Source organism: Aythya ferina (assembly GCF_964211825.1).
Source record: "Aythya ferina genome assembly, chromosome: 28".
Lineage (NCBI taxonomy): Eukaryota > Metazoa > Chordata > Aves > Anseriformes > Anatidae > Aythya > Aythya ferina.
This window is the reverse complement of record NC_140325.1, coordinates 1,336,377-1,353,183: the sequence shown is the minus strand read 5'-3', so window position 1 is coordinate 1,353,183 and position 16,807 is coordinate 1,336,377. Positions and strand designations below refer to the sequence as shown.

General features: G+C 60.9%; 2 protein-coding genes across 4 annotated transcripts in view; one reads left to right on the top strand and one right to left on the bottom strand.

The window, feature by feature from the left end:
* The first annotated feature begins 6 nt into the window (after positions 1 to 6).
* SLC39A5 (solute carrier family 39 member 5) lies at positions 7 to 13,837 on the top strand. Of its 3 annotated transcripts, none has more exons than XM_084499913.1 (11): positions 7 to 155; positions 1,165 to 1,635; positions 1,722 to 1,893; positions 2,020 to 2,194; positions 2,565 to 2,734; positions 2,817 to 2,957; positions 3,040 to 3,100; positions 3,177 to 3,365; positions 4,051 to 4,131; positions 4,209 to 4,399; positions 4,478 to 13,837. In XM_084499913.1, exons 2-11 carry the CDS (start codon positions 1,253 to 1,255, stop codon positions 4,616 to 4,618), a joined length of 1,704 nt encoding a protein of 567 aa, XP_084356039.1. In that variant the 5' UTR covers positions 7 to 155; positions 1,165 to 1,252; the 3' UTR covers positions 4,619 to 13,837. The 3 variants fall into 3 exon arrangements, with proteins under 3 accessions (XP_084356039.1, XP_084356041.1, XP_084356040.1); XM_084499915.1 differs by having other exon boundaries at positions 8 to 155; positions 1,153 to 1,635; XM_084499914.1 differs by having other exon boundaries at positions 29 to 155; positions 1,194 to 1,635.
* ANKRD52 (ankyrin repeat domain 52) overlaps positions 5,022 to 16,807 on the bottom strand; it is a 27,939-nt gene continuing 16,153 nt past the window's right edge. Inside the window, exons 23-28 of the mRNA XM_084499912.1 lie at positions 16,532 to 16,615; positions 16,075 to 16,220; positions 15,708 to 15,790; positions 15,146 to 15,228; positions 14,778 to 14,869; positions 5,022 to 14,016 (exon numbers count right to left, since the gene is read on the bottom strand). Of these exons, the coding sequence (XP_084356038.1) occupies positions 13,772 to 14,016; positions 14,778 to 14,869; positions 15,146 to 15,228; positions 15,708 to 15,790; positions 16,075 to 16,220; positions 16,532 to 16,615 (733 nt within the window). The 3' untranslated portion in view covers positions 5,022 to 13,771. The remainder of the gene's footprint in view (positions 14,017 to 14,777; positions 14,870 to 15,145; positions 15,229 to 15,707; positions 15,791 to 16,074; positions 16,221 to 16,531; positions 16,616 to 16,807) is intronic.

Genomic DNA, 16,807 nt, shown 5'->3' with positions numbered 1-16,807 from the left:
TTGGCCCCCCCGGTTTGGGCGCAGCACACGGCGCAACCGCGGGACGGGGACGGGGACGGGGACGGGGACGGGGGCCGGGCAGCGGCGTGTCCCCCGGCCCCCGCAGTCGGCACAGCGCGGCCCCCCCCCAAAAAAAAAACACTCCACGACACCAGGTGAGCCCCAGGGGTGGGGGACGAGACCCCCCCAAGGCAGCTGGGGGGGGTCCAGGCTGAGCCCATGCAGCACCCGGCAGGGTGAGGCCTCGCCGAGGGGTGGGGAAGGTTGGGGACCACGCACCCCATGGTGGTGCAGGGGGGGGGCACCCATGGGACCCCGTGCTGCAGGGGGGGGGGCGGTGGGTGCCAGGTCCCAGAGCTGGGGGGGGTTTCCTGCCCCCATGGCATCCGTGAGTCCTGGCTGGAAGGGGCGGACAAGCCCCGTGGCCCCCCCACCCCGTGCCCCCCCTGTGTCCCCATCCCTGCACCGTGGTTCCCCCCTCCCCAAATTGTCCCTTGGGGGGCTTGGGGGGGGGGGAGGCTCCTCCCTGGCAGCAGGGTGGGAGCTGGGCAGGGGGCAGAGCCATGCGGGGGGTGCTGGTGGGGACACGGGTGGGTTGTTTTTTTTGGGGGGGGGGCACGTGCCCTGCTGGGGGGCGGCCAGGCTCCCCCCGCCGTTATCGCCCCGTGCTGTCAAACATTAACTCCCGGCACAAACCTGCCCTGGTTGCAAAACCTCCCTCAAGGACAAGTGGCACCGGGTGTCCCCCCCCCCAGCACCATCACCCCCATCCCGGGGTGCCTGTCCCCATGGGGGGGGGATGTGCACAGGGCTGGCAGCTCGCTGCCCCCCCAAAAATCCCCCCATCCCATGGCCCTGGGTCCCGTGTGGGGACGCGTGGCCCCGAGCCGTGCCCCTGCTGCCTCCTGTTGCTTCCCAGCCGCCCCCACGGGCGCGCAGAGGGTGCGGAGGTGGGGTCCGGGGGGGGTCCCCAGGGGGGAAACTGAGCCCTAAGAATGCGGGGGGAGCCCCCCAGGGGGCTGGGGCCGCAGGGCTGGGTGCTGCCTGTCCCGGGGCTGGTGGCAGCATCGTGGGGGGGGGGGGATTTTGGGGGCACCTCTCCACAGAGCATCGCGGGCACCGCGTCCCCGTGGCGCAGCGCCCTGATTCCAGCCCCGATTCCAGCCCCGATTCCAGCCCTGTCCCCCCCCTAGGACCCCCTAGGACCCCCCAGGATCCGGCCCCGCCGCCTCCTGCCCCCCCCCCCTCCCCAATGGGCCCCGGCCGGGTGCTGGTGGGCTGCCTGTGGCTGCTGGCGCTGCGGGGGGGCCGGGGGGAGCCTTGGCCGTCGGCGCTGCCGGACACGGACACGGACACGGACACGGACACGGCGCAGGAGTCGGGCTACTACCTGCAGCAGCTCTTCAGGCAGTACGGCGCCAACGGCACGCTGCCCTTCAAGGGGCTGGCGCGGCTGCTGGGCAGCCTGGGGCTGGGCCGCGTGCAGGTGGTGCAGATCCAGCACGAGGAGCTGGGCCACGGCCACGTCAGCCACCTCGACCTGCTGGAGGTGCAGGAGGAGAAGCATCGCCACCGACACCCCGCCTGGGAGCACGGCGGTGGCAGCGGTGCCGCAACCGGGGGGCGCCCGCCCAGGTACCCCCCCCACCATTCGCCTCCTTCATCCCCACCCCGTCCCTCCTCTTCGGATCCGGGGCTCACCCCCTGCCCGCTCCCCGCAGCCCCGAGCCCCCCCGCACGGAGCCGCCGCCTGCCGCCGAGCCCCCCGGCCCCGGGGGTGCCCCTGGGGGCGGCGGGGGCCCCGTCCCACCCCGGTGGGAGCAGCCCGGCCTCAGCCTGCTGGGGAGGGTGCTGGGCTTGGACCACTCCGGCTACGACCACCCGCATGATGACGTGAGTGGGGCCGGGGGCTGCTCCCGGGGAGCCCCCGCTGCTCCCCGAGATGCTTCTTTCCCCCTCAAACCCCCCAGCCGCTCACCGCTGGGTTCTGCATCCCCCCCCCCCACACACACCCCGCAGTGCCTCAACGTGACCCAGCTGCTGGTGAATTTTGGGCTGGCCTCGGTGTCCCAGCTGACGCCCGAGCAGTTCACGCTGCTCTGCCCGGCCCTGCTCTACCAGATCGACAGCCGCGTCTGCATCCAGCACCACGATGAGGTGACGCTGCCTGCCCCGGGGGGGGGCCTGTGGCCAGGTAACCCCAACCCCTCCCTGGCCCCCCCAAGTCCTGCGTTGTCCATCCCCTGGCTCCCCCCTCCTGCATCCGGAGCCCTGGCTCCCCCTGACCTCTGCTCCCTCCATCCCCTGGTCCCCATCCCCTGGTCCCCATCCCTATCCCCATCCCCATCCCCTGGTCCCCATCCCCATTCCCTGCAGCCCCCCTCCCTGCACCCCCAGCCGCCCCCCCTCCTACCCCCACCCCCCCGATTTTCCCATTACACATTCCCAGTCCTGGGCTCCCCACCCCTGCACCCCCGAGGGTCCCCCCCCACCCTGCATCCACCCGTCCCCACATCCCCATGCCCACGCCGTGGCCGTGCCCATCTCCCCCCCCCCTCCCGCAGCGCTGGGCTGGGGGCTCCTGGCCGTCGCCTTCGTCAGCCTGCCGTCCGCCCTGGCCGTCGGCTTCGTCCCGCTGCTGAGCCGCGGCTTCTTCCGCTCGCTGCTGGCCTTCCTGGTGGCGCTGGCCGTGGGCACGCTCTGCGGGGACGCCCTGCTGCACCTCTGGCCCCACGTAGGTACCCCCCCGGTGTGGCGCGGGACCGCGGGCCGGGGCGTGCGGGTACCCTGAGCCCCGTCCCCCCCCCCGTGTCCAGGCCCAGGGGCGGCACCAGGAGACGCCAGGGGAGCCGTGGGCCATGGCGGTGCTGCAGGGGCTGGCGGTGCTGGGGGGCATCTACCTGCTCTTCGTGGTGGAGCTCCTCCTGGGGATGCTGCGGCGCGGTCGCGAGGCCACGGTGAGAGCCACGGGGGCCAAGAAGGGCACGGGGCTGCAGCCACGTCCCGGCTTCACTCCCGACACCTCCGCTCTTCCCCCAGCGACACCCCCCCGGAGAGGCCCCCGACGCGGCCACTGGGGTCCTGGCCCCGTCTCGCGGCGGTAAGGACCCCCCCTCACCCTCTTCAGCACCCAGGGACCCGGTCCCCGCACCCACCCCGTGCTTCTCCCACCGCAGGGGCTGAGCTGCGATGCCTGACGGCCCCCGACCCCGAGCTGGAGCCCAAACCCCACGGCCCCCCCCACGGACACTCCCACGGACACTCCCACGGCCCCGCACTGCCCCCCAGCCCCAGGGCCACTGACCTGGTGTGGATGGTGGTGCTGGGGGACGGCATCCACAACCTGACGGATGGGCTGGCCATCGGTGAGCGGCACGGGGACAGAGCACGGGGCTGCTGGAGCACCAGGGTGTGGGTGCACGGGGATGGGGGTGCATGGGGATGGGGACATGGGGTGCACAGGGACAGGGGTGCATGGAGATGGGGTGCACGGGGACAGAGGTGCACAGGGACAGGGTGCATGGAGACGGGATGCATGGAGACAGAGGTGCACAGGGGCATGGGGTGCATGGGGAAAGGGTTGCACAGAGACAAAAGCAGTGTACAGGGACAAAGGTGCATGGGGACATGGGGTACACTGGCACAGGAGAGGCAGGGATGCATAGGGACATTGGGTGCACGGGGACAGGGGTGCACAGGAAAAGGAGGACATGGGGTGCACAGGGATGGGGTGCATGGGGACGGATGCATGGGGACAGGGTGCACAGGGTATGGGGTGCACAGAGAAAGGAGGACATGGGGTACACAGGGACATGGGGTGCACGGGGATGGGTGCACAGGGACAGGGTGCATAGGGACAGGGATGCACAGGGACATAGGGTGCATGGGGACAGATGCTTGGGGACGGGTGCACGGGGACATGGGGTGCACAGGGACAGGGGTGCATGGAGATGGGGTGCACAGGGACAGAGGTGCACAGGGACATGGGGTGCACGGGGAAAGCAGTGCACGGGGACATAGGACACATGGGGACGTGCTCTCTTCCCGCAGGTGCTTCCTTCTCCCACAGCCTCTCCAGTGGCCTCAGCACAGCGCTGGCCGTGCTCTGCCACGAGCTGCCCCACGAGCTGGGTAAGTGCCTGCCCCCCGGCCCCCAGCACCCCCTCCCCAGCTCCCCAGCCCTGCCACCCACCCTCCTTGTGCCGCAGGTGACCTGGCGGTGCTGCTGCGGGCGGGCATGGCACCGCGCACCCTGCTGCTCCTCAACCTGCTCTCGGCCCTGCTCTCCTGCCTGGGGGCGGCGGCGGGGGCGGCCGTGGGGCAGAGCGCGGCGCACCTCACCCCATGGATCCTCACCGTCACCGCCGGCACCTTCCTCTACGTGGCCCTGGCCGACATGGTGAGGGGGCAGCCGGGGAGGGGGGCAGCGGGGCCGGGCCATGTCCCAGCCCCGCTGAGCCCCCTGCTCTGCCCCCAGCTCCCCGAGGTGCTGCGGGGTCCTGGCGAGGGCACCTGGGGCCACTTCGTCCTGCAGAACGCGGGGTTCCTGCTGGGCAGCGGCATCATGCTGGGCATCGCCCTGGCCGAGGGCCACGTCAGTGCCTGGTTACAGCCCTGACTGGGGGGGGTTTGGCCCCGCTCGCCCCCACCCCACCAACTGGAGAAGCGCGGCCGAGCTGGCGGGACCCTGAAACGCACCCCCAGGACCGGACTTTCTCCCCTCCACGTGAGACCGACGGTCCCGTCCCCCAGCCTGGAAGTTTGCAAAGCCGAAACGCCTGGAAACTGACCTGGGGGGTCTCCAGGCACGGTGCTGCCGGCCCCCAGCCCCTCGGACCCACCGGGAGGAGATGGGGGGGCTCAGCCCTGCCCCACAGCCCCTCCTGGGGACTGGGGTGCCCAGTGCGGGGTGGCCCCGAGGTGCTCGGCCCCCGGCTGTGGTGCCAAGGCCGAGCGCGTTCCCCCACCCTGAGCTCCCTGACCCAGCCCATACCGGAGGAAGGAAGACAGGAGCGGGGGAGTAGAAGCAATAGCATTTTAATAAACATAATTGATTCAAAGCCACAATATGAATAACAGGACTTGGTCGCAGCTTACATTGTATAAAATAGATCAAGTCTGAATGCTTTTTTCTTTTTCTTTTATTTTTTTTCCTTTTTTTTAATTTTTTTTTAATTTCTTTTTAGTTCTTTCCCCCCCCCCCCTCCCTCCCCAAAGGTGATGCAGGATTTCTGAAAATACAAGTATGGAACATCCGAGACAAAAGTAACCGCTCACTAGGCTCACGCGTGGGTAAGGACGAGGCCGACAGGATAGCGTCTGCGCTGCGGGGACGGATGGCTTGCTGGGCTGATTTCCTCGATCTCCCACCTATCCTCTAATGATCCCTAGAACCACGACGGGGCGGGGAGGGGGGGGGGTTGAACGGCTTCGTGTTTCCCTTGCACGAGTAGAAGGGATTTTGCTTGCTCGCTCTGATTTCCTCTGCCCAGAGACAAGTGCTTCGTTTCTCAGGACTGATTTCGGGGCTCTCTGGGGCGCCTGCTCTCAGGACAAGGGCGAGCAGCCAGCAAGCTCGAGGGGACATGGCTCAGAGTTTGCCCACCAAGGCACCCGGCACCTCGAGGCCACCGTGACAGCCCCAGGGGGATTTCATACTTTTAAAATTATTATTATTATTATTATTGTCTATTTTTAAATTGCACATCAAAACTCTACCCTACTTGCGGCGGGTCTCTGCGGGGCGGGCGCGCGGGGCCACATCTGGGAGCAGAGCCGGTCCCACCGCCTGCCCGGCCCCGCCAGGCAACGCGTTTGTGCTTTAAACCAGTGGTCGAAGGAAGAAGCACCTACAGAGGGAGGGGAGAAGCCTGGACCCTGGAGGGCACCGGGAGCGTCCCTCCAGCGAGGGCAGCGGCGCCTCGAGCTGCCGGCCTCGCCTCTCCCTCCCTGCCCAAGTTACAAAGGCATCCACGTTATGGGTCCCCAGCAAGAATGACTGCCAACGGAGGCCCTGCTGCTGACGAACAGCAGCACGGCTGCATGCTGGTTTTTGCTCAGCAGGTTCCACATTTCAGTGCACTGGAGGGGAAAAAAAAGGCCGGGGAGTTAAAGTAAAAAGTACCTTCAGAGGAGATGGAGCAGCTGCTACAAGCGAGGCGCACGCAGCGCCGGGCTGGGGCAGGCGATTTGCCCGGCGTGGACGCGGGCAGCACCCGCCCTCGCTCAGCGCCTTCCCGGCTGCGGGGCCCGGAGCAAGAAAGCGATTCTGCAGGTGTGCGCCCCAGCCCGCTTATTGCAAGAGGTAGGTGTGAACAGTGCAGAAAGACACAAATTAAAACAGCTCGGAGTTCCCTAACCACCTCGCAAACGTGCTCGGAGAGACTTTGCCCTCCCTGCGCTGCCTCTTCCCGCTGCAGCCCAAGCCAGGCGCAGGGTGCCGGTGCTGGGACACGGCCAGGAGCCAGCAGGGGACACGGGAGCGCCCCCCACCAGGCTCGTCTCGCTCCAGGGCATCTGTAAAGTGCGGGTGCCCCCGGGCACGTGGAGCAGCCAGGCCCCTTCCCCGGGAACAACACCCAAAGCTCCCCACGAAGGTCTCCGAAGCAGCCCCAAAACCAGTGCCAGGGGCTGTGCGTGGGGGGCAGCCCCCGGCCGACCAGACTGCGCGGTCGCACCGGTGCCACAGCACGCGCCCAGCCCCAGCCCTGCTCACCCTGCAGGCAGACTTCAGCCCCTGCCGAGGGCTCTATTGCTTTGGAGACGTCTGGGGAGCGGCACCGCCGAGCGCCCGCTCCCCATTTGGCACAGCCGTGGCCCGGCAGGGAGATGCTGAGCAAGCCCAGCTCACCCAAGACCTCCCCATGCCACTGCGGTCACCCCGGACGAGCCAAGGGCAGAGGAGCCACACAGCAGGGTGTTGCAGCAGCCAAGGTGCTGCAGCAGCAGGGCCCCAAAATGTGCCTGGAGGGATGGCCGCATGGCACAGCCCGGGGGGGCCGCGAGGCTCTGCTGGCTGCAGCGGGGAGCGAGGGCTCCAGCTCTTCCCTTATGCAGGACAGATGAGAAATGAAGCAAATCTTTCTAAACTCCCTTCCACGTACGTTGAGGAGAAAAACTAAAGGGGAAAACTGACCGGATGCCTTTAAAAGGATTCTGAAAGGGGTCTTGGAGGACTCACAAATCTGTAACGCTACGAAAGCCCCCAGTGAGACCCGTGGATCCACGCACCCAACGTCCCCTGGCCAGGCTGGGCAGCGCTGGGGCCAGGAGCCCTCTCAGCAGCACCACCAGATCCTCCCTGCTAACAACCACCATTTCTCAGCATCCAGCCCAAAATCCAGCTTGCTGCTTGCCACTCTGAGCATGCGCTCGGTCCCAGCCCAGGGCAGAGCCCAGCCTGGTGCCAGCGGCACCTACTGAGCGGTCCCAGGCACCAAGAGTTTGGGAAGAAGCTGGAAAGCCGCTGCCCTGCTGCCTTGGGGGTCTGGGAGGGGGAACACAGGCTCCAGGGAAGGACCAAGGGCTCAGGAACCCTCACGGGACGGCCGAGCCCAGGGAGCTGCCAGCGAGCGGCCCTGCAGCAAAGCATCACCTCCAGCCCCATTGCTGGAGCCAAGTGCTGTACGGAGCACGTACCAGGGCCACGAGAGCCTTTTGGGGCCGAGAAGGACAAGAGCTGGCCCCAAGCACCAGCCCCCTCCAAAGCACCTCCCAGCCTGCCCCCGGTCGCATCCCAGCGCGCGCGGGTCCGTAAATCCAGTGAAAGCAGCCGTTTTGGTTAGTACCTTCAAGTAGGAAAAAGGGTTCTCAGGCCCAGTGGTCAGGGCCGTTTGCTTTAATGCCCTCCAAACTCCGCAGCCCCCCCAGCCCCCTCCCCGACACCGCTCTCCTTTTCTGTTGGGGCGCCTCCGCACCCCCCCACCCCCCCTTCCCAAACTGGCCACTTCTCACATAGTGCAAAATTCAGGAACAGAACAAGGCCATCAGCAGCGAGACCCCCGGCCGCCCCCTCCCCGCCACCTAAGGAAGGGGAGCAGGGAGGGATCGGGGGGGCCCCCTGTGCCCCCAGCCCCACTCCCCAGCCAGGCACCGACCGGGCTCTCCCCGACCCAGTCCGTGCCTGCTTCCACGTCCTGGACCAGGCTCCTGGGGCAAGGACCAGACGGACAGATGGACAGACAGACAGCCCCTCACGGCTCCGGCCGCAGCAGCACGGCGCAGCCTGCGCCCCCCTCACCATGGGGCTCCGAGGACCCCCGGGAACCGAGCACGGAGCAGCAGAGAAAGCACAGGTTTGGTCTGGCCACCAGGAGCTCGCTCCTTACAGCTGCAGGGAAAAAATGAAGATAAGAGAGGAGGGAAGGAGCCCGGCAGCACGGGGCAGAGCCGAACCCACCCCGGGACGCGGCACACCGGCATCAGGGAAATCCACCGTCACGCACCGCCAGCTGGGCCAGAGGTTTCCATGCGTTTACTTTATTGTTTTCAAGTTGACGAACAATACCGATAAGACTGGATCAAGTAAGGCTATTTTCCTCTTTTTTTTTTTTTTTTCCTTCCTCCTTCTCCTTTGCATCGGAAGGGAGCTCAGACATCGCCCAGACACACGGGTCCGCACGCGACCCACCTGCACGCACACGCACGCGAGAACACCAAGACACAGAAGAGGAAGAGTCGTTTATACCTGACTGGTGATGAGGTCTGTCCTATCGTATTCAAAGAAATGTTTATGTGCATAATATACAGAGGTGCAGCATTTACACATAGGATATTGTAAAGACACAGAGCTTGCTACAGATGCCTTCAAGTCCTCAGGGACGCGTCCCCCTTCCCCACCCGCCCCATTTGGGGCCGGGTCTGACCCCGCTCCGGCACCACGAGGGCGTTGGGCTGAGCGGCGCGACTCGAAGCCGGCCGGAGCTGCCCCCCGTGCCCCCGGCCTCACGCGCCAGCAGCGGCGTACGTTACCCCGCGCTGCGCGGCTGCTCCTGCCGACGGGTCGCCCCGGGCGGGGGGGGCTCGTCCTTGCTGGGGGTTTTTTTTTTGCTCCTTTCGAGACGCGCCCGGTGCTGCTGAGCCCAGAAAAAAGTCAGCCGGGAGAAGAGGTTTGAACAGCTCCTTGCATCCTTGGAGAGAAACAAAGAAACAAACGAAACGAAACGAAACAAAAGAGGAAAGAAGGAAAAAAAAAAAAAAAAAAGAAAGAAAAAAACCCCAAACCGAACAATCCACGTGCTCATGCCAGTATTTCGAATGGAAGGGGTTGTTTTTTTTTTTTTCCTTTGGTTTCTTACTGAAGGCAAAGGTGAGAGCGGGCTTGCAGTCTGCACGGGTCGAACCCGACATTCACGGCTGGGGGGGACCCTGGGGGTCCCCTCCCTGTGGTCCCTGTGGCGGGGGGAGAGGAGCAGCCCCGGGGGCCCTCGCCGTGGAACTCGAATCGTTTTCAGGCTGCGGGGGGCGCGGGGGGAGCCCCCCAGCCCCGCCACACAACACAAAATCAAACCAAAAGGTTGTTTCTTGGGTCTTTGCGGTTTGTTCTTTGTTTTGGTTTCTCGGTTCTGACTAATACTTTGTCTCGCGTGCTCGGGGGAACCACGAGGGGCCCGCGGTATGCACAGGAGTCGCTACGACACTCAGAGTGTTCAAAAAGCAAACAGAACTTGTTCCTTTTTTTTTTTTTCTTTTTTTCTTTTTCATTTTTTCTTTTTTTTTTTTTTTTTCTTTTAGGAGATTTATCTTTGTTTTTAGTGCTACTTTCAGATCTGCCAGATTCCAGCCCCGGGATGTGGGTGGTGGGGCCAGGGACTGCGCATCTGCATCTCGCTTTTGGTCAAGGGCTCTGACTTCGTCGGGGACTGGGTCGGGGCAGGAGGGACGGGGCTGTTACATCTTCCTAAAGAAAATAAATCCAACTCGCCTGCAGCTCGGGAACAGCAACAACAACAAAAACACCAACCTTCTCCTCATCATCGTTAGGTTATTTTTGAACTCATTGAAGTGCCCGTCAAAGAATAAAGCCAATCGTAGCTTCCCTGGACTGCCCTCGTCAAGGAGGTTACATTCAGTGTTTGTCAGCAGTTTATATGGCTCAGTCGGACCGCAGCTCTCGCAGCCCGTTTGTCTAGCAATGGCAGTGCAAATACACCTTTTGAGTTGAAATGTATTTGTGCTGTTTTTTTTTTTTTTTTCTCTCTCAAAACACAACTTCCCTTTGTTCATTCATTCCCTAGAAACAAACTTCTTTTTTTTTTTTTTTTTAAATTAAAAATTAAAAGATAAAACCAAAGACACTCTCTTATCCCTTCCGCTCTTGCTGCTCTCTATCCCGTGGGATGCTAAAGGGAATCCAGACTCATGCTTTAACAAAAGTGCTTATTACTTGAAGCAAGTGCTTTGGACCAAGGGGGCGGAGAGAAACTTCCTTCTGGGGGGGGGGAACAGAGGGACGGGTGGTCCGGGGCCTGCTTATTCCAAACCAAGATGAACAGCTTTAGGGGGGGGGGAGCCGAAAAAAGTCACTGCTTGGTGAGAGCTACACCAAACGGATGCCGGGCGCCGAACAGAACGCGAAGCGGGAATGGTCCAACTTTGGCATAAAGGTCCGTGGGGGGGCTGGGGGAGCCCCCGCTGCCGCGCCGGGCACGGGGGCACCAAGTGCCGAGGCTGGGGAGGGAGGCGGGCAGGGCAGCGGAAGTTTCCCTCCATCCCTCTTTACAATGCACTAGGGAAACCATCACAAATCTCGTTTAGCAAAATAATGCATTATTACCAAACACTTTGATTATTACTTAAATTGTCAAGCTGTGCTGTCAAATGTATACAATACAGCGTTAAAGGAGAACAAGACTGGTACCTGCAAGGAAACTGGCCGCACTTCCCCCCCGCCCCCCGTGTCCCTCCCGTGTGTTCCCAGACCCCGGATGCGCTGCTGAAACCTCATTTCACTCCCTCCTCATCATCATCATTATTATTATTATTAATAAGACACAAGGGGAGGGGAGAAAAAAGTCCTCGCCAAGAGCAAAGAACACGCGTACGGAAAGCATGGTGCTGCAGAGAAGAAATGGAGAAGCCCTTACGGAGATCACATTGATTGTCTCGTCATAGTTTTAGTCGTCGCGTTGAGTGAAAGGTAACGCCTTGTAGCACGGAAAGAAGGCAAAAAGAAAAAAAAAGATTGGGTTTCTTCTCGTAAAAAAAAAAAAAAATGAAAACCACAATAACGCTCAGAAGAAAAAAAAAAAAAAAGAAGAGAGGGGAGAAGGAAAAGCAGCAAACTCCGTGTGCTCTGAGGAATTCTCTCACCCTGGCTACAGGAAAAAAGCTGCGAGCGGAGGGGACGTCGGCACCCGGCCCGCGGCAGCCCGAGCTCTGCCGCCGCCGTGCTCGGCCCGGCTCGGTGCCACCGGTGCCATCGGCCACGGGCGGGCTGCTCGGCCGCGCCGTGCGCCCGGGGGAGCGCGTTAGCCCTTGAAGACGACGGCTCAGGACTTTGGACCCATTTTCCCAGCCCGTGGCGGGAGGGCGATGGCCGGCAGCAAGGAGCCGGAGAGACAAAGCGATGCCGAAATCCCTCCCGGAACGGGAACGAGCTGCAAGAGGCAAGCGCGGGCTCGACGGCCATGTAAACAAGTCTCATTTTCCAGTTCTCCTCTGTAGAATACTGAAAAGGGTCTCCCAGAAGGACCTTTTTATTCAAGTTTCGTGAGCTCTGGTTCCGAACTGAGGTATTCGGTGCAGAAAGGTTAACACTTTCTTTCAAGCCGGAGGATCGGGGGTGAGTGGGGAGGGGTCGGCCGCCGAGCCCAGCACTGAGTGGGGGTGAAGGAGCGAAGCCCCTGCGGGAGCAGCACCACCGGCAGCACCCCGAGGTGCTGACAGCAAACCGGCCCCAGGTGGGGAGCAGCTCCTCCACGAGTCACAAAGAACAAAACGCAACCAAAAACGCTCTCATCACCCCCAGGCCGAGACCGGCGCCTCGTATTTGGTTCGGAGGGTTTGGCTTTGGTACAAGCAAGCCGCGGTGCGACGCCGGCCCCAAGGCCCGCCAACATAACGGCACCACAACGCCCTGCCCAGATCCACCTCCGTGCCACAACAACCGAGGATGGACGGAGCAATGAGCCGGGTCAGCGACCAAAACGCTTCTCCTAGCGCCACACAAGGCTCGCGCGTCCCCGGGCCGGGCGGTCGACCGACCGAGAGGCACCGGACGGACGGAGAGAGGAGGCTGGAGCCTCCCCCCGAGCCTCCTCCCTGCTCCCCTCCTGCCCGGAGGAGGCTTTTTGCCCTGTCAGCCCGTTCTCGATCTCTGCACCCCGGTCTTTGGCTTCGAACGGACTCGTGGTATGGAGAAAGAGCATTGGTTTTGCACATGGTACTGTTACAGTAATTCGGAAGGAAAAAAATAAAATAAATTGAAAAAAAAAAAAAATAATCCAAAACAGTGCAACATTCTCAAATGCTTCAAACCTGCATTATAAATATGATTTCTAAAATTAAAAAAAGAAAACCCAAAACAAAAAACAATGATCCCACATACACGCACGCTAGTAAAACCTGCCAGGATGCTGCATTAGAAAAATAAACACAGACTTACTTAGGGTTGTGAATAAGGACTTTGAAGTGCATTTTTTTTCCCTATTTAAAGGAACTAAAGGAACTAGAACTTTCAGATTTTTTTAGTGATTTTTGTTGTTTTTTTTTTTAAAGGTAAATGCTCATTTTTAAAGGTAAATGCTCATTTCTTTATAAATAACTCTTTTTTTTTTTTAAAAAAAAAAAAAAAAGCAACACTGACTTTCGCATGGAAACAGCCATGCAACAGAATCATAGAACAGAACATCATGAGCTGGAAAGGACCCCGAAGGATCGTCAGTCCAACTCCAGCACAGAGAACAAAAATCCAAAAAAGAATCGTTTCTTAGGATCCAACATTTTGCTGAGGAAAAAAAAAAAAAAAAAAAAAAAGAACAAAAAAACAACAGAATCCCTAAAGTGCCTGGTGGAGGGAGGGAGGTTCCAGCAGCGCATCCGCGGCGAGCAGCCCGCGGGGTTGGGCAGCAGCACCCGTTTTTGCATAAAAATGACAGCTGCCAAAAGGATATTTTAGTGTCCCAGGTACAGTAGATCTTGATTCAAGTGTTTGTATTGGAATCGAAGGATGAGCGTGAGAAAAGTGACTCAGAGAGAGGAGCAGTTACAGTGGCACTTGGCCAGGAGCCAGCGCCCACCCCAGCGGCTGCGAGGCCGTCCAGTTCCCAAATCCCCCCCAGACCCCACCAAGAGTTCAGGCTTCCCCCTCCCGGCCGGCAGCGGCGCGGGGACACCGCCACCCTCGAGGGCAGGGGACTGGGAAGATTTTGATCCACCCCAAAAGCTGGGAGCCAAATCCCCTTCCCAGGCCACCGGATGGTCCCAACCGGCTGCTTTTTTTTTTTTTCTTTTTTTAAATTTTTTGATTTTTTTTCGCATTTTGGTTCTCTCCGGCCAAGGAGCCAGCAGCAGCCCGGAGGCCACGCAGAGATGGGAGCGTGCGTTTGGAGGGGGGGGGGACTCACAGAGCAGCGCCGCCAACTGCTCGTCACGCCAATTAGCAGCTTCGGCACCGCACCGGCACCCCGGCAAGAAGAGGAAGAAGCGCTGAACTCTTGGTCTACCCGGCCACGCTAGAAGGCCTGCCCAGTCTTGTTCTCCTTTAAAGTGCCCTATATTTATAGAATTTCTAAATAAATATAATAAGATATTAGGTCACCCATAGTTTAAGCTACTCCGAGTAACAGCCGTCTAAGCCGATGGCATTGTGCCGGTCCTTGCTGTAGGGGCAGGTGCTGCCGTTGGGCAGGGCCCCGCAGGCCGCGGTTTTGGCTGCAATGCCGCAGTTCTTGAGGAGGTTGAAGCTGAAAGAGCTGATGGCGTCTTTAGGTGGGAAAGGCTTCATGGTGGAGAGGATAAGTGCCAGGCAGTCGGCTACGTCCTTGTTGGGAGCGCATGCCAAGGCTGGGGTATGACCTAGGACAGAGCCAGCGGTGAAGGCGGTGCCGGTGTGAGCCAGGGCTGCCCCCCCCGGGACCCCCAGCCCACGGCCCTGCTCCTGCCCCGCATGTGGATGGACCCACGCTGCTTGGGCCTTCAACAGCTCTAGGCCGTGCTGATTTCCAGACAAGTCTGGACCCTGAATTGGATTGCTTTGACTGGGGTGGGTTTTATCCCCTGCGTGGAGGGGCTGCAGCTTCCGTCTGCCTTTAGCTCTGAGGAGCTGCTTCTGGGCACCGGCAATCCTTGCAATTTCAGCGGCCGCTTTGAAGCGTGCCAGGATCAGCAGGAGACGAATTAAAAAAGCCTCAGAAGCCCTGGCAGCAGGGCAGACGTAATGATACTGCTCACAACTTAAAGCTATTCCAGCAGAGCAAAAACTCTGCTGGGAGAAAAAGCTTCTGGCTGCAACAAGCAGCTTCTGCCAACTCGCAAGTGAGTCAATAGCTTATCAGTGGCTCAGCCAGGGCTGGTTTTGTGCCTGCCCACACCTGACGGGCGAGACCGACAGCAACCAGAATGCACGGGGGTAAAAGATGTATCTGAAACCCCTGTGGGACCTGGAAACACTTTCCCCGGGGATGATGGCACACCAGCCTCCTCACCCAGGCTGGGAACGTGGAGCTCGGCCGCAGAAGGGATGGGAAATCCTCCCCGTGCCAGCCGAGCGCCTCGCCTGGCAGCCCCCGCGCCCCGAGACACCTCACAAGACCCGGCTACCCACGGGGGGCACGCACCTTCTTCATCCACAGCCAGCACGGTGGCACCTCTGCTGAGCAGGGCCTGGACGACGGCGGCCAGCCCGTTCCGCGCTGCGATGTGGAGCGGCCTGGGAGAGAGGAGGCAGCGGTCAGGGCACCGAGCAGGGGCAGCAGCCGGGCTCTGGCTCCACATGAGCAGCCAGATCGGCAGCAGGGCCACCCCCTGCACCACACACTGGGCAGGCACTCCAGGCACAAGTGCCCTCAGCTCTCACCACATGCACAAAGCCATAACACACCTCCTTCCACTCTCCCCTCTCCTCTTTCCCCTCTCGCCCATGCCTCACCCCCACCAGCCAGCCCTGTGTTTTTCCCTCACTGGTGCCAGCTGTCCAAATACTCACATCTGCAGAGCACTGTTACTTGCATTGATAAGGCCAAGGTCTTGGGTTTCCCCCAGGATCAACAAGGCACACTTTTCATGACCCTGGAAAGGAGAGAGAACTGTTTATAGCGCACGATCAGGAAGGCAGGGGTCGCAGATGGGACTCGGCTGCTGTCTGAGCAGAATATTCGACCCCCTGGGATTCAGAAGCATTCCCTGAACGTGTCCTTCTGGAACAGTTTACCACTTCTGAGGGCCTGAAAAGAGAGCTGCTGTCCCCTCCACCTCCTCCTTTGCAGCGTCTCTTTTTTCACACTGGGCACCCTGATCACAAACCTCCTGCTTCCCCCATGGATGACACCGAGCACAGAGAAGGGTCCACAGAGAAAGTACAGACCAGTGCTACAGACTAAGCTGCTTAAAACTGGATCAGGAGCATATGTACAGACCGAGACAGGCAGTCAGAGCAAGCCCAGGACCCTTGCCTCCACGCCAGCAGGGCAGGAGGCTCCCCCCATCGTGGTTTCAAAGCTGCAGGTGATGGTGACGGCAATCGCGGCTGTAAGCGGACGGCTCCTTACCTTGCTGCAGGCCAGGTGAAGAGCTGTGTTCTTGTTGACATCCAGCACAGTTATATTTGCTTTTGCTTGATACAGCAGGAACTCTGAAACAAGGAGGGACAGCTGCCATGGAGAAGGTGCCCAGCTCCCAAAGGACCCAGTGACAGAAGAGGCCCGGGGGGCTCACAACACACCCCAGGGAAAGCTGCTGCTCCATCAGGATGGTTGGCAGCCCTAGGAACAGCTCAAAACACCACATTCCCCACACAGTAAATCTTCCCCTCTCCCCAGGGAGGTGCCAGGTACTGAAGCAGGACACAGACCACGGTGCTGTGCTGCAGAAGCACGCTTCCCCAAGTGCCCGGGGAAGCACCCACCGACCACGTACCGACTGCTGCGGTGTGCCCGTTCTCTGAAGCCATCATGAGGGGAGTCCTCCCCAGCTTGTCAGTTGTGTCCACCTCAGCTTGGTGGCGCAGAAGCAGCTGTAAACCATGGATGTTGTCTGCAAAGGCAGCAGCGTGAAGGGGTGTCCTGGGAAGACAAGAGAGCGCGTAAAGAAGAGGGCCCAGCACCCACCCCAGCAACACCACCCAGGCCTACAGACACCAGAGTCCTCCCGTGCCACAGGAAGAGCAGGAACAGCAGGGATTGGACGTGGCCATTCCCTCCTGCAGCCACCCCATAGGGGCTCACACCCCAGGCAGACCCCGAGGCAGGTCAGGAAGCGGGGGTGCTGCTCCCCTGGCCGACCACACGCATGGTGGGAACCCCAAGGAGAGCTGCAGGAGTCACAGCCAGCAGCACTGGGGACAGGGGCGAGAGAGGGACAAGTCCGTGCTCACCTTCCTTTGGCATCTCTGCTATTAACAATCTTGGCACCTAATGCTTCCACCAGCATTTCAGCAGTGCCGTCCTGGTTGTTAATTCTGCAGCGGGGACGAGAAGGAAAGTTAGATCAGGGCTGAGCAGCATCAGCGTGTCTGCAGCGGGAGCAAGCAGCAAGCTCCTGCGGCACAGTAGTGCAAACAGGAGCTAGTCTGGAGCTGTCTGGGTAAAACACCCTTCATCCTTCTTGGTGCTGGTCAAGGAAACAGCACCGCGTTGGAGCAGCCTCACCC